The sequence below is a fragment of the Centroberyx gerrardi genome, chromosome 2 (genome assembly GCF_048128805.1).
Source record: "Centroberyx gerrardi isolate f3 chromosome 2, fCenGer3.hap1.cur.20231027, whole genome shotgun sequence".
NCBI classification, from domain to species: Eukaryota; Metazoa; Chordata; class Actinopteri; order Beryciformes; family Berycidae; genus Centroberyx; species Centroberyx gerrardi.
In genome coordinates this window covers 18,286,493-18,303,091 of record NC_135998.1, presented here as the reverse complement: position 1 = coordinate 18,303,091, position 16,599 = coordinate 18,286,493, and the positions used below count along the sequence as shown (strand labels likewise).

The 16,599-nt window shown below is 40.4% G+C and overlaps 1 protein-coding gene across 2 annotated transcripts in view; it reads right to left on the bottom strand.

The window, feature by feature from the left end:
- Positions 1 to 2,329: 2,329 nt before the first annotated feature.
- Positions 2,330 to 16,599, bottom strand: part of znf618 (zinc finger protein 618) — a 44,776-nt gene continuing 30,506 nt past the window's right edge. The window contains exons 8-14 of one of the 2 annotated variants that reach the window (XM_071912652.2): positions 14,864 to 14,956; positions 11,812 to 11,889; positions 11,000 to 11,044; positions 10,169 to 10,246; positions 8,835 to 8,993; positions 3,529 to 4,628; positions 2,330 to 3,282 (exon numbers count right to left, since the gene is read on the bottom strand). In XM_071912652.2, coding sequence (XP_071768753.1) covers positions 2,731 to 3,282; positions 3,529 to 4,628; positions 8,835 to 8,993; positions 10,169 to 10,246; positions 11,000 to 11,044; positions 11,812 to 11,889; positions 14,864 to 14,956 — 2,105 coding nt within the window. In that variant the 3' untranslated portion in view covers positions 2,330 to 2,730. The remainder of the gene's footprint in view (positions 3,283 to 3,528; positions 4,629 to 8,834; positions 8,994 to 10,168; positions 10,247 to 10,999; positions 11,045 to 11,811; positions 11,890 to 14,863; positions 14,957 to 16,599) is intronic. The other variant, XM_071912653.2, reaches the window with a different exon arrangement.

The window sequence follows — 16,599 nt, the reverse complement described above, 5'->3', positions numbered from 1 at the left end:
TTAAAATTCTGAACTATTCCTTTAAGATGGATTAAGACCACATTTAGTGGTATATTCATGTATATGAAATTGAAAAGTTATTCTTAATGTTTGCTTATTTTGTGTTTGGATTCTGGAACTAGTAATTCCCAATCACAACAGAACAATGTTATTTTTCAGTTTGCCCTTGGCTATATATGCTTCATGCTTAATAACAAGCTCATACATAAAACTCTATCTTAAATGTAACTTTGGGATAAAAAGCATTAGTCCAATGGTACAGTTGTCAATGACTGAAAGGTCCATATTAAACCACCAGAGGACACTGTTTCCAACTGCCAGCCATAAGTCCCTTTAGGTCTACAGGAAAAAACACTACTGTATTGTCAAACAACTACAAGCTGTAGAAGAGATTGTGAACAGAAGGCCATTAAATAACAATGTAAAGGCATGATGTTGGTTCTAACTGTAGGGATCAAGGTGATCACGAGAGAGCGACTTAAGGCCCAATGACAGAGATGACAAACTAGTACTTGACTAACTAGTACCAGATGCAACAAACAAATTCACATATTTTGATCCAAGTCATTTTAAGAGCTACAAGCTCAGGTAATTTTATTTTCATTAAATCAATTCCTAAAAGGATAAATAACTTGACTTCAATAGTATGTGTCCGCATGGTGAATCATGTAATGACTGCATAACTGTTTTCCGTGTCCTAGTTTATTTCTGAAAACTGAAATTGTTAAAACCTCAGTGATCCGTTTTTGGTTTGTTGCAAATGGCACTAATTGTATTAGGGGTGGAACGATTCACAAAAGTCACGGTTCAGTACATACCTCGGCATTGAGGTCACAGTTTAGTACGTATTCGGTACAGTGGGGAAAAAGTGTCAGTGCCTGCTGGTTGCGCTCATTCCTGAGAAAATCCCCATTAATTTGACTAACAGAAAATAATTTTTCATTAATAATTAACTGCAGGACCTTTACCAGAACAGTCATTTTTGAATAGATAAGGTTGTAAACTAAAACCTACAATAAAGCTTATTGCCTTAAAACACAGTGAAAACTCAATTTTAAGTTGCTCGCATGAAGGAAGACTATTTTTATATGGAAATAATGGGATATATATTTTCAACTTCCCTATAGACAAGACAAGCCTTTTCTCACCGAGCTTTGAACACAACAAAAAGATGGCGTCTACGGAAAAATGTAATGCAGATATCAGTAGCCTATTTTCTGTTGACACCACTAGCTCACACAAGTGATGGCTAGCAAACATTACTGTTTTTCATCTGATGGCACAGCACAGGGAAAACATCTTCAGTGGTACAAACAAATGTATTGAATTAGACTGTGCTGTTTGCTTGTGTGTGTCTGTATGTGTGTGTGTGTGTGTGTGCATGCGTGTGACAATTTAACTGCTTATTAATATGCCTCTATTCACAAAGCTGACTGACATGGCATTTCTGAATTACCACGCTGGAGAAGAAGGCTAGCAATGTTGTTTAGTTGACCTGGAAGCTTCCACCAAGCCAGCCCAAACCGCCTCATGTCCCCATTATCATAATGTATTTACTGACATAAAGTATATTAAGGCTGAATGCAATCAGTGTTAAATCTTGGAGGATATCCTGACAATGTGTCATGCAGCAAAACTCGGCAGGTCAAAAACTGATTCTGATACAATGCCTTCCTCTTTGTGGATAGAAAAAAACAACTACTGTGTATGTAAAGAAAGTCACTCAAAAGTTGGATTTTGTCCCAAAATTAACTTAGTAAGTCTTACAACATGGACAGCTTGGCCCTTCTATGCAACTGCAGCATTGACCAATGCTTGACTTGCATACCTAGCAGTCTAAGACTTACTAAGTTAATTTTGGAAATAAATCAAACTGTTGGGTGACTTTTCTTTAAATATTTTTTTAACATACATCCAAGGAGGAAGGCATCATGTCAGAATCCACTTTGGACTAGCTGCTTTTTGCCACAGTGATTGGATTCAAGATGTGTCAGTACATGCAAATGAATAGCAACTATATTTTGAGGCCATTGAAGCTACCACCAAACTGGCTCCCAGTTATCTGCTCAGTCCTCATGGCCAAATATCACACATGGGGTAGAATTATAATTCTCAGTGGTGCATGGCAGTGAGCTTTCACTGCTCGAATTTACTGCCATACACCACTGAAAATTATAATTCTACCAGATGTATGGTATTTACTGCCATACCCCTTATGGCAAAATATATCTGGTAGAATTGTTTTTTTTTTTTTGTTTTTTTTTCAGTGGTGTACGGCATTAAATTCAAGCCGTGAAAGCAAATTTTACATTACAATGTTGCCATGTCATGAAAATAATAGCATATAGCCTGAAAGTAGTTAAGTTATTAGGCTGGAGTTATTCAAATCTCTGGCCATTAGACCGAAAGTCATCCTGCTCACATGTGCATCCCAAACCGAGGGTGGCGTACCAAACAGGACAATTTTTTGACAAATACCGTTCCACCCCTAAATCTTGTCCACAGTACTTTATGATTATCCTTGCCCACATACAGTATTTAACTAGCCTTATTGTTTTATGGATGTTTGCAACCTCTACAGTTTGCATTTTCCTGTAAGTATTTGTCTTGAGGAGTACTTAATGTCCATACACATTTATGTTTACAGTTGGTCTAAAACCTATATAAATATAAATAGTCTTGAGTCATTGGTTGGAGGTGGATGTTTGGTTAGGGTTGGTTGGTTCTCTTCTAGCCCATGTTGGAGCGAAGGAAAATGAGTTTGTTCATCTCCTCAGCTGTTACCTGCTGCCTCCTCTTCATAACCAGGCTCTGCTCACACACAGTCACGCACTCGCTGCGTACTCCCACAGCAGGCACCGCAAGTAGCCACAGCGCCAGGCGAGCTAGCTTAGGGAACTTCTCACTAACTGCTGAGCTCCAGTACTGGAAGAGGTCGGGTGTGCCCTGAAGAAGAGGCTCAGCCAGGTACTGAAAAATCTCTTGTCTAACTTGGCTCTGACTCTCATCATTACCAGACATTGTGCAAGATGATGACGTGGTCCCCCTGGAGTTTCCGCCATTGCTTCCAACCCCATCTATGCGGCCTCTTTTAGGAGTCGCGCGGCCATCGGCATCCCGATCTTCGCCTCCTGATCCACCGCCAGCACTTATACCCCCGTCCCGGGTTTCAGTGGCCATTTCGCACGCACGGGAGATGATGTCCTCATGCTGGTAGGCTGGCACTGAACGCAGCTTCAGCTGTGGGTCCAGGACCATGGCCACTTGGTGGGCTCGCTCCACCTAGAGACAGAGAAACATTTTCCACGATTGAAAGTGCTTCCTATCTTAAAATAGTTCTGGATATGCATTCATTGTACATCAAGGTCTCCTTACAAAATGAAAAAAGTGGAATATTATGAAGCATTTTTTGTCTCTTAACATAATACTGGTTTAAGAAATCAGATAAATGCAATTTTGTCAGTGATGTTCCGAGGTTAGATCCAATTATGTGACTAAATGACTAAACATGACTGAACACTTTAATACCTTGAAGTTTTCCTTGAGTGCTTCCAGGAAGTAGTGGCAGAGTTTGCTAGCAGTGCCAGTTCCTGCCTCCCCAGCTTTGGATGTGAAGAGCTTCTCCAGGCGTAGGTAGACTGGCAGCACCTGTTGTAGGGTTGGTCTCCTCTGGCTGCTCAGCTCCAGAGCTGCCAGGCGCAGAGGTGCCAGCAGACAGGCCAGCGTCCCCAGCAGGTGTTTGTTAAGACCTTGGAGGATTGGAGCTGTGGCCTTACTGCGCCCATAAGCCTCACAAATCTGTTCAAAGTGAGCATGTACCTGCAGAAGGGCTTCAGCCGTACGATCCCAGCAAGGGGGTGTGGGGCATTGGGCAGGAGTGCCCTGTGTACCCTCCTCAGTTGCGTTTGTGGATGTGTTGGTAGAATGTTCCTCACGAAGGGCCAGGCTGGTGGAGGAGGAAATATCTCGGCACGTTGACAAAAGCTCAGCCAACTCATGGAGGCCCCGCGCCTGGAGGCTGCGCTTCCCGAGGACCGCCTGGACTACTGCACCAAGTGAACACCCTGCGCACCGCAAGCATACCCTCCCCCGCCCACCACCTCCCAGTGGTGAACCCCCGAGTCCCGCTGCCCACACCCTGGGCTCTGACACGTACACTGTGCGGATGTCTGACATCACAAACTCTGACAGCACATTCTGCACCCAGTGGTGCACCTGATCAGGCCCCTCCCTTAGCTCAGCCTCCCTGACACCTAGCACATAGCGCTTCAGTCTTGACCCCTCCACTTGGTAGGCAGTTAGCACATAACAGGCATCTGGCCCCGCCGTCTGGGAGTGGCAGGTGACAGCGATGCCAAGTGAAGCATTGGAGCCTAGGGCACACGTGACCTTGACCTTGACCTGGTTGTACATGCGAGGCAGCTGGCGCAGCGCCAAGGCACTCATGTTGCCAAGGGCATCACGGGTGGAATAGGCACCGTGACGAGCACCCGTATCCACCAGGGTCTGTGCCAGCTTGAGGAAGTCCTTGCTGTTGAGCACATTGAGCATGCTCAGATCTGAGCACATTACCCGCAGGAGGCGCTCTGCCACCTGCTGCCGCTCCTTCTCAGGTAGTCCGTTATTCTCTGTCAGCAAATATGACAGATGGATGGATGGATGGATAGGAAGAAAAAAGAGAAGAAACACACATTACAGGGAATTGCCTTTATAGAATGTGATAATGGTAACTTATACATTGACTTTTTGCCATCTACAAGGGGTATTCCCATCATGCTGATCTCAAACTGGTATCTGTAAAAGTCAAGATTGGATTCCTAATCAGAAAAAAAACATGTTAATTTTAATGACGTCTAACAGATAGGTGTTGCAGAGAACATTTCCTTCTTGTGCCATCTATAGCAAATAGCTTTTATTTGTGTAAAAAAAAAAATGTTTCTCACTACTTCAAGCTTTATGCTACTTATTAATGTGTAGAAAGACTGCAAATAACAAAAGACTATATTGCAGGGTTTACTTGAAAAGATTATAGCCAGTCCTGTTGTTCTGTCCTGCAATATGAATTGGTTTTTTGCCAGCTTGGGGAGGCAAATAGTATTACAGCAATATTTTTTTTTGCTAAATCATTAGCACTATTTAGCACATTTATGTGCTATAAGTTCAAGGAACATTGAACCACAAATGGACTCTTTCCCAAAGAAAACATATTCAGCCACAAGCTTCTGTGCATTTTCTTTGCTCTGAATTATCTCCCATTGTTTGAAAAAGTAGTTTAAAATCCATGTTCTTAACACAAACTGTATGACTACAGTGATTGACATCCTTTTATCAATGTATTTTATATATTTGTGTTTTGTACTCACTTTGTAACAATTATTATTATTATTATTATTATTATTATTATTATTATTATTATTAGTAGTAGTAGTAGTAGTAGTAGTAGTAGTAGTAGTAGTAGTGCCATAATAGTAGTAGGAGTAGTATTGTAGGGTAAGAATTTATTGTTCATACAATAATAATAATGCAATAATACCTGTAGTAAGGGCCCACTGTTTGTTTGCATGTTCAAAATAGAAGTTATAAGTAGCCTATACCAAGTTTTATGAAGTGAACCTGAGTTATAAGAACTGTTATAGGCCTTACCTATGGAGGCTCTAGTGTGCCTAGTTCAGTGATTATTATCAATAGATACATTTAAAATTTTATGAAGCGATTTATTAAATTCACATCACAAAATGTCTAAAGAAAAGTAATAAAATGTTCAGTAAATGTGTCAATTAATAATCCCATTTAATTATTCTGTCCTTAAATGATGGATAAATTACTGAATTTATAAATGGATTTGTAAAGTGATTTTTAACAAGACTAAGAGTCTAACAGCCCCGCAACGTTGAATTTTGTGGAAGCGTCTCTGCCGGGAATTGAACTCGGGTCTCCTGCTTGAGAGTCTGCAGTCTAACTCCCTGCGGGCCACGTGACCATAAAGTGGTGAACAGAGCGAGCGACCGACCGACTGACCGACCGTCTATACCATCCATAGAGCCCCTGCTGTCGTGGGGTCTTTTGTCTACTGCGCTACTATTTACACTTCATGCTTGGGCCACACTTTATTTTTAGATGACCAACAGCATTGGAGTAAATCCAGTGGACGGTAAGAGCTAGCATTAGCCGTCAGCTGGTGGTAAACTTTAGCTTGCCACCATTAATTAGCTTATGAGCTACCTAGCTTCGACTAGCACATCAGCAAAGACCAATTTCTCAAAAGAACCATCTATAAGATCATTTCACCCTACTGACTTACAATGGCCTAAATTTATATTACTGCTAAGAGGTTTTGAGAAGCTGGGATTTGTTCAGTATGCTGCTAGTAGCTTGATAGCTTGCAAGCTAATCTCTGGTGGTAAACTAAAGTCAACCCTGCTGCTATTGTACAAACTGTGGTAGACATTAAGGTAAGCTATTGATAGGCCACACTCTCTCTCTGGTAGGCATATTGTGGATCCCTGTGGGCCTGTTTGACTTTTAATGAATGCCAGTCCAATTATAGAATGTACAAAGTTTCATCAATATAAGATGCACTGTGTTGGTGTTGTGACATTTTAAACTTTTCAAATTTTATCTGAAATTGCAGTGCCTCTATGAGGCCTGTTGGAGTAAAGTAATGGTTCCTTTTTGTTCTACAATCCCACTAAATGCATTGCTGTATTGAACAGTTTCTAAGACATTTTGGTAGATGGATAAACAAGAAAACACCAACACATGCAACGCACGCAAGCAAACAACAAACACAAAACACCTCTGCAGATGTGGGACATAATACGGCCTAAGCAATGTGTGATGTCACGAAGCCTGCCTCGTTTCTCTTTTTTATACCACTTCAAGCCCTCACACTCACTAGCATTCAAACACTACTCTGAATACACCGCATACAAGTCTGTGAGGGCTCAGTGCTCCGGCCAGAGGCTGGACATTGAGATTCCACCACCATCATTTGCCTTGACTTATTCTGCATAGGGAGCAGGTACAGCAGTGCTCACGCGTGCCGCTCTGGTGGTCAGAGTACCGCATAGCAACGCAAAATTGAACAAATTGAACCGAAATTTCATTGAAAGTAATTCTAAATCACATTTACCACCCCGTGTGATGGGCTGGCGACCTGTCTAGGATGTTTCCCTGCCTTCCACCAAATGCATGCTGGGTTAGGTTCCAGCCCCCTGTGACCCTGAATAGAGATAAGTGGGGAAAGAAAATGAATAAATGAATGAATTTACCGCCCCCAAATTATTACTTTCCTGTTTTGGCAGCCTGAAATTACACTTTGGTGACCTACATTCTACATTCGACATTCTATTAAAAAACACTTGGCTATAGTATCAGCTGATGCTACGCATCCCCTCAACAATCTAGCCATTAAACTATGTGACGTCTGGTCCCTTAAGACTTGGGTTCTTTTTATGGCTTCTTTTATGGTTCTTTTTATATAAAGTGAGCCATGTGACAGCTCACTTTTCTAGCATGTGTACTCTTTGCCATATCATTTTGGCATATGAACTCTTGCATCTAGAGATATTTTGATTGTTCACCTTAATTGGACTTGTATGTTACCATGGGCAATTCTATGAATGAGACTTGACCCATTACCATGTTAGGTGGTTTCTGCCTATTATGTGTTCAGTTAGTTTGCCATGTCATAGCATTTTGGGTGTCTGAACCACACTATATGTTTCCTAAGGGAACCCTTTGGAGTTTGTGGCATTTTGGACAAAAAAAAAAAAAAAATGACAATGAAGCTTCTGTACTCTAATCGGATATTCTTCTGACAGTTTCTGACCAATCAGTTAACAAGATCTAAGGAGTATTCTGCAATACAGTTCCTTTAAGTCACAAACTTTTTTCAGCATCAGAGGTGTAGTTTTTAAACTATTTTCCTAAGCAATGAAACTGAACAGAGTGATAAAGAATGTGCAGAAGATTGTGGCTTAAGTTTCCATGGGGCAGCTATTTCTGTGGTTCACTGTTCATGGAACACATATGGAGGGAAAGTGTGCTCAATAGTGATAATGTCCAAAGGAAAATGAAATATCACTTTTACTAACATGAAATGTATTACAGTTGTACTTTTGCTTGACCAACTTTTGACTGGCTAGATTAGCTTTTGAAAGTGTTAAACTGGAGCATGTGTGTGGTGCAGGAGCGGTGTTTGGGCGCATGCAGCAGAGGAGAGAAAAGAGAGTGTGTATTAAGCACAGTGTTAGGGACAGTTAACTACATGTGATTTAACTACTAATTTCACTACTTTGCAACAGTTTAGTGGTAGTTTAGCTAAACATGAATCTTATTAGTTTGTTTCTCAGTAGTCAACTACTTCTAGTCATTTAACTTATGTAATTAACTACCTATTTTATTTTCCTTACAAAAGTACAAATATTATGTACAAATATAATTTGTACAAATACAGCATCAAAATTACAGATATTAATAATGATTTAGTATGTGGATGTTTTACATTGAAAAGTAAATTCTTAAAAAAGGTGCTCAGTCCTGTTTTATGTTTCAGAAGTACATTTCAGTGACGCAGTGATGCTTTGGTTTCCAATATGTTCATTTTGCTGTATTTTTATCACTTAAAAAAACATCACCAAAACTTCCCCTTACATATGGGATTGTGCTTCCTGCCACTACAGGTGAAAAAAAAAAAAATTGGGAAAACAATGTGTATCGAGACTGGCTAACACATGAGAGCCAAAGACAGATCACTATTTTTGTTTATTTATGTTTAGTGGTGAAAAGTCGGATGGCACTCTGAGATCAGTGAAGTTCACAACAGTACTTACGGCTGAGGGTATGGTTCCTCTGGGGGTGACTATGAGGCTGGACCTGTAGCTGAACTGAGGAGTGGGCCTGGACCTGGGAGCCTCTCCACAGCGGCTCCTGAGGGCCAGAGGCCGGGGAGGTTTTTGGAGAGTCCCCTTTGGTGTGGTTCTCATTGTCCGCTGTGTAGACACAAAGATGAATCATGAGCCACAGGTGACAATATTGTAAGGTTTTGGCGGGCAAAGTGTATGTGGAATGTTTTGAATGGAGGAAAATGTAATCAAATTAGAAATAAACATAAAAATACATGGTTAAAAAAACCAAAAAGCCAAAGAAAAGATGAAAATACACTGCTAAGCCTCGCTCCCCATGTCTCTTAATATTTTCAACAAACTGTGCCATCAAAACCGGGTGTGAAAACTTGCTAAGGGAAGACCTTGAATTGAATTATTACCTCAGTGTTGTTATTATATAATGGAAATTTAGTAACCCCCACAACTAGGAAACTGACAGCCGTCACCCATTTCCTTGCTCTAATCTCACGGCAGAGTCCTTCTGTGTCAGTAGTCAGTCAGTCAGGAGATGCTTAACTTGAGTCTTGCAGGGTATGGCATTAAGTGTTGGTCGTCTCACAGCAATAATTCCGAAAACCAGCGCTTAAGGACAATGACGAACAGCAAAAGGTGATTTACTGACCAAAGTATTTTAAGAGATTGTTTGGATGTATGATTGATGATGATGATCACAAACAAGGATAGCCAACATGACTCCTTGATTTTTCCTAAAATTGCTGGTCTATAATAGGTAAGCGGTGCAATACAACAAATTTCCTGACAAACTGTAATTCAAACAATGCAGTAGACCTAAAACTCTCCAAAAACAGCATATATACAGGCACAGACGTGATGCTTTTGAAGCACACAAGATATTTCTCCAGCAACACCAGAACCAGACCAGCTCCCACCTCATTACAACACTCTATTGCTTGCAACTCAGACAGAAGATTACAGCAGATAACAGATGAAGAATTTATAAAGCCTACCTATGTAGTTGTAGCTCTCAATCCCTTGACAAACCCCCCACATGGCCACAAAAAACTGTTTTGGCCTTGGGTATTCAGGCTACTATGAATATACTCAAAGACAAAGCGTATGTACTTTTGGAGTATTCATTGCCATTTATACCTAGCTAAACACGCATGCTTCCTGACATAGAGTACAGCAAGTGTATAAAACGCCTACACCTCAAAAAACAGAAGGATTATGCAGGACCATGTGCACCGTCATATGCACTGGCGCCACCGTGGGTCGTTTGCCTATCTAGCTTAACATGCATCTATGTGCAGCGGACTCACCAGCGTGGGACTGCATGTGCTCCAGCAGGTTGTTGTAGAACTGGAACTGGATGCCACAGGCGCCACAAGTGTAGGGTTCTAGAAAATCACAAGGCCCAGAAGAGGGTTCACTTTGTCAAAGGCATTCTACAAAAATGCAGAGACATCTGTGGATCTGCCGACCCTGTATCCCCGATTTGTACTTGATCTAGGCCAAATGCAGCAGCTATAACAAAATGTTTAATTCTAAATATGTGACTTAGAAAAAAAAGAAAAAATATGGGCACATTTCATTTTATCTCTTAACACTGGGATTTTGAGCCTATTCAATAAAATCCTACCTTTGGTAACTATAGCATTAAAATAGTCATTTTGTACTTAAGCCTGAGGAGGTTTGATCGTGAGACATTTAGGAGACACTTTCCTTAAAAGTTCATTTGACAATTTTTTGTCCCACTCGGTCTATATTTGCAAAAAGAAAATTAATGTTTACACTATTGAATAAATGGGTTTTGGGTTTTGATGTCTGCCAGCAGTTTTTCCAACAATCTTGCTCCCCTGAGACAACAAAAACGGCTTAGAAGAGTATCAGTCGGTAAATTTCCAGCAGTCAGTCATAACGGAGCTAACCATATCTAAAAACTATTTAGACACACGATGAGCCTAATATTACCCAGCCTGGGCGGAATTGTCCCTGCAATGCTGCACATAATAAAATGTAAAGAAAATTATCACACCGAACAAAGAAAGAGAACCTAACGAAAATGGCAGCATAACAGAAAAAAAGGTGACATGAAAAAAGGGGGCGGAATGTAAATAATTTTTTGAGCAGGTGGGTGGGGTTGGACTTACTCTGTGATGTGGAGAAGGAGCTCGCCACCAGAGGGCTTGGAGTTCCTGTGGGCAAGACGATGGGAGGAGAGTAAGACTCCAAACACACTGTCTGGAAGTACAAGCACATTCTCTATTGCTTTCCCCCCCCCTTGTGTATCCAATCAATGCCTTTAGTGTTTCATGTGGATTTTTTTTATTTTTTATTTATGCAACCAAAAATGCTTTGCAATAACAGTGCTTGCTGTGGATTTCCATGATTTGCCATGGAAAATTGCAAGCCCTCTAAGCAATTTTGATCACAGTGGATGGTGATGGTGAGAATTGAGTACCGTCCATTTGTCAAAGTGATGTATTTTTATATAGTAACACAAAAACATGTTGATTGGTGAATATTTCCTGCACCAGTCCACCAATTTCCGCAAGAATATCATGGGCCTACTGATGTATATGAGAGTGTCGGTAGGTGCAAACAAGAGAGAGAAAGGTCAGCCCATTAAAAAAAAAATCCACTCCTTTCTAAGTCTTTATATGCGTCGTATCTGGAGTTGTTGGAATATGGGTTTTATACAGAAACAAATGATGCAAGGCAGGTTACACAAACCTCTTAGCATGCCATACTCTACTCCCCATCTATCTGCATTTTCATCCCAGGCATCAGTAGCAAAACATTGTCTACAGAAATGCCTTCTCCATGTTTATTGACATTCACAAGTGATATACTCGCAGAGTAGCAGAGCTGAAAATAATTTTCACTGTGGGAGCAGAAATGATACATTTACACACACAGACACACAAAACCCACATAAAATAAGAAGTGCCTCACTGCTCACCACTTGAATTCTGCGAGCTGTTCGTGTCAACCAGGCTAGACTGCATCGCACTCTCCATTTTCCGACTGAAAGGACTGTCTATAAACAACAATAGAGTAGAAACAATAAGTGACACGCCCATGCTAAATAACAGATATGATATCAACACCATTTTTTTTATTCAAAATACGAAACTACACTCAACAGTCAGGCTGGAGCTATATCAGTGACATGCAATTTGCACTTCATCATAGCTTGCGTCATTACACATCCATCACACTAACAGCGTTGACAAAGGATCCAAATGTTCATGTTACATTTGAATATGGGCCTAATTCCTCCTCTTCATTCCATCTTTTTGACCCACTTCTAGGATGTGAGTGTGTGCCATGCTTTAAATAGTTCTTTATGGCAGGCTGCTCCTCAGCACAAAGATGGAAGGGGGGGTGATCATGTACCACAAGATACCACAGTCAAAACAAAGAAAAGGGATTGATTTGAGATAGTTCAGGGAAAAAAAAGTTGTGGTGGAGCAATGGAGTAAAATGATCTAAAATTATTTATATTATTAGCAGTATTTGTAAAACGTTTCCATAACACAGGCTTTAATGCAAACGCTGAATCTGGAAATCTTGTGCTCAATTTCCATTTGATCTATTATTTTGTTAAAAGACATATAAGACGTATTTTTGATTTGAGTTTTGGGTCACGATGGAAATAATAAAGCAACAGACGAAGATAATCTGTGTATGAAGGGGCACATTATTTCAAACATAACAATCATAATTTCAATGTGGTTTAGGCCCCAAGGCAATACAAATCAAAAGAAAGGGCAAAACATTCTCAGTGCATTATCCCTTAAAGCGTTCCATTACCCGTTAAAGTCAATATTCTCCAGCAAGGTTGCCACAAACAAGGGACACTTAAACAGTAAAGGGACCTGGGCTGAAAATGGACACTCGTACCCAATCCTCTGGGTTCTCTAACAGTCAGCTTTACGACTTGAACCTCTTATATGTCAGCAATATGTAAAATTCAGAGTTTCTCAGTAGAGAACGATTTGTGGAAGATGCCAATTCATTCCTTCTGAAGCGGCCCAGTTCCTCTCTGTGCAGCAGCTCAAGATTTTAGATCTTGAAGAAATCATAAGTTCAAGTCTCAGTTCTCTGGTTTCTGACTTTCATGTTCATGTTCACTAGGCTTGGGCCGATTTCTTGTTTCACCAACATCAATCTGAGCTCAGAGCTGACCCAATTTTATTTTTCTACACACCAACGATGCCATCATTTATCATTATGAGATGAGTGGCCAATTACCAAAGTATCCTAGTCCTACATCAGCAATGCTAAATTCTATGAATATACTTGAATTTAAAGTATGCAACCTGAAATAGGGCAAGAATATGTCATCTGTGAAGTTCATAGTTGGCTCTGAGTACAAGAGAAGGATTCACTGCTCTAGGGCTACTTACAGTGCTTTCAAGGTGCAAGAGGGGTGTAGATCAAATTTCAATTAGTCACCGTCCAGAGGGGTCACAGTCATGTGTGTGTATTTTGAGAGTATTAGTCTTTGTTTTTAAGATAATGAGGCATGGCACAATAATGGCACATAGAGAAAATTGCAACAATATGGCAACATTTTGGATTTATACCCAACACTAATGGGGAGCCTAAAAATTTGGATGAAGCAATTTGCAAACATTGCATGAAGATGATGTTGGCAATAAGTAGATAGACACATAATATATATAACACATAGAATTTTCATGTACACTAGTGATAAAAAACAATCAATTGCAGCAGATGCGTCCTGCAGTGAAAGGGGGATCTAGGCCCTACATCCACAAGTCAATAATGGGCATTTGCAAAGGCCACCAAATACTTCCAGGACAGTGCACAATGGAGAGAACACAAAAACAATGACAACATTCATTGTCAAAGAGATAATCTCTTCCCGTATGGTGGGCAAGCAGTCATTCAGAGATATGACCCGCTAGAACGAAAGTGCTTTTCACAAGCTGCTGTCCCCAAGCTGCATATTCATTTGACCAATTGAGAAGCGACGTTCAAGTTTTAATCTCGGAGGGCCACCATTCTAACTGACAAGTGGTCAAGTACAGATGTGACTCCTTATGTCCCCAACCACACGTCATCACCTCAGGATGGCAACTAGTGTTGATGTACCTCCAAACCACCTTCTTCCCTGAAGACCACAAAATGGAGAACTTGGCTGGTGTGCTCAAAGAGTTCCTGCAAGACTGGCAGCTATTACAACTGACAACACAGCCAGTACTGTGGCAGTAATTGGATTGTTGGATTGGCCATGGCTAAACTCCACACTATAGTTGGTGCCTTTTCACAAAGCTGACTGAATAAATGGCACAGTTTGGTCTTGTGGATCACTCTGTGATAGCAGAAAGACAGTTGACCTGTCACATTCATATAGGTCAATAAACTTTATACAATAAACTTTTTTAACTATTGCCAAAAGGCTATGCTATTATTACATTTTACATCGTCAGCCAACAGGATTGTCCCACTTGTTGAGGCAAAAGAAAAACATTACTGAGCGCAAGTGGAACATTGCACCACAATCCATTGCATTGTGGCTGCCATGCTCACCTGACAAGGTACTGATGTCCTAGATTCAGTCAACAACACCCTCGAGTCAGTCAGTGTCAGTATCAGCCAGTCAAATTTGGGCAAAGGCCGATGAAGACACCAATCTAACCAAAGACCTAAAAGCTACCATTGTTGCCTGACTTGAGTCAAAATATGAAAATGAAAGAGAACTGTTGCATTAGTTGATATTTGCTATTGTGGGTATCACAACTCTGGTGTGGAGAATATTAAAGGGATAGTTTGGTTTTGGGGGAATTTGTCTATTTTCCCTACTTACCCATGGATCCTCTCTATGTGCAATTTGAAGGTATGGGAACGGTTATCTTAGCTCAATTGCTGGAAGTCTAGGGGATCAAGTAGCAGCTCCTCTCAAAAGTAGCGAAATGGACAACATCCAGTATTATCAGAAAGTCATGGGAGAAGGAGTGATAGAGACATAAAATGATGCTTACTTTTCTCCTTACCAGTTTGGCTGTGGGCGTATTTACTGATGTCAATGCTGCCACGCTGCTGTACCCGTGGTGACTTCATATCAAAGGAGCGACCTGCATCAAGAGAGACCCGCAGAATCACTTGCATGTGCGAGAACAGCATTTGAAAATTATATATGAAATCTGACTGTACTACAATTCTTTGTTACAGAGACAATGAAGACTACGGTTACAAAAATATTCAAAATCTTTCAGTTCAGCTCGAGACCCATCCAGGAATACCACGTTTTGAAGTTAATGATGGAAAAATGGGATCTCGCACCTCCCCCCTTCCAAACTTGACCTCCCATTCTTTTTATTTTGCTTCTGTAGGAATATGAACACAGAAATAAATAATAATAGAATAGAATAATAGAATAATAAAAAAAGACAACAAAAAAAACAGAAACAAACAACAAAAACACAGAGAGCAAGCTAACAGCTACCCTTGAAGGTGAGTTTGAGTGTAGCAGCATACAAGATGAACCTTTGGGGCAATAAACCTAGATTCTGTGGTCATTGTTTCTCCAACAGTTTCAAGAAAGCTTGCAGAAACTAATTCAAAACAGAGCTGCAAACTATTTTTTTCCTCTGGTGGAATCAATGCATGGTTCAACATCAAGGATTACCTGATGGCCCAGGGCCAGTAAGATGTCAAGTTGGGGCCAGTTACTGCCTCAATTGGGCCATTGCCCCAGAAAAAGTTTGTGGTCTAACCATTTCTCACCAAATGACATTTCTCACCCAGTGAAGTGCATGGTGTCTTTGTATCTGCTCTTCTATTTGCTTACACTGCTCTCAGAGAGTTGTGTGGAGCAGACATGACGGCAGCTTCTTCAAATTTTGAAACGAGAAAAAAAAAAAGTCTTTCTGTCATTGTCGGCGATTTCCAAGTAAGGCTCGATCTGCCTTAGAGAGGCTTATTTTTTGAAGGCACTTAAAATTACTGCAAACACACAGTCAATGCCCATGATAAGAGCTGGCAGCACCTAGCCTGTATGTTGGCAAAGCACGTAGCTGACAACTCCTCATCGAGTTTGATTAATGTTATTGGCAAGACACGTGAATGGGGACTCAACAACCTTATGAATTTCCACTCAGGCTTTTGTTTTTTCTCTGTTACACAGAAAAGCTTCTTTCAATTGGTTATGAGGGCTCAACCATGAATACAACAAGTACCTATTTTTAAGGGCTAATAATTTGGAATGTTATTGACAGATTATTTTTCAGATAGTTCTGTTGTATATTGTTAACATTTTATAGTAGTAATTTACCTACAATTATAATAGAGTGGTTATTTTCATTTTGTCTCCTGGGCCAATAAAAACACAAGTGAAGCTCTGATCTATTGGCCCAACTGGGCAAGTGAATTTTTTTGTTTTTAGTACAGACTATTACGTTTTTTTGATATTTTGGCAAGTTTTGACCACAGAATTTTTGTATAGTATGGAATTTTAAGGTTACCATGGAATTTTAAGGTTCTTAATCATTAGTGTATGCAATGGGACAAGAGTGTAAATGGTCGATTGTACTCAAGAATGAACACTTGTCCCATTCTTATACTCATGCTTTGAGCATGAGCATAACCTTGACTCTTGTTTTTGCTTTATTTTACCTAAAGTAAGTTTGTAGGTTATTGTGTTTATTGCACTAACAATACAGTTCTCTGCTGCTATGCGTACAATGTGAGCTGATCTCTATCTCTGTAAATTACAATA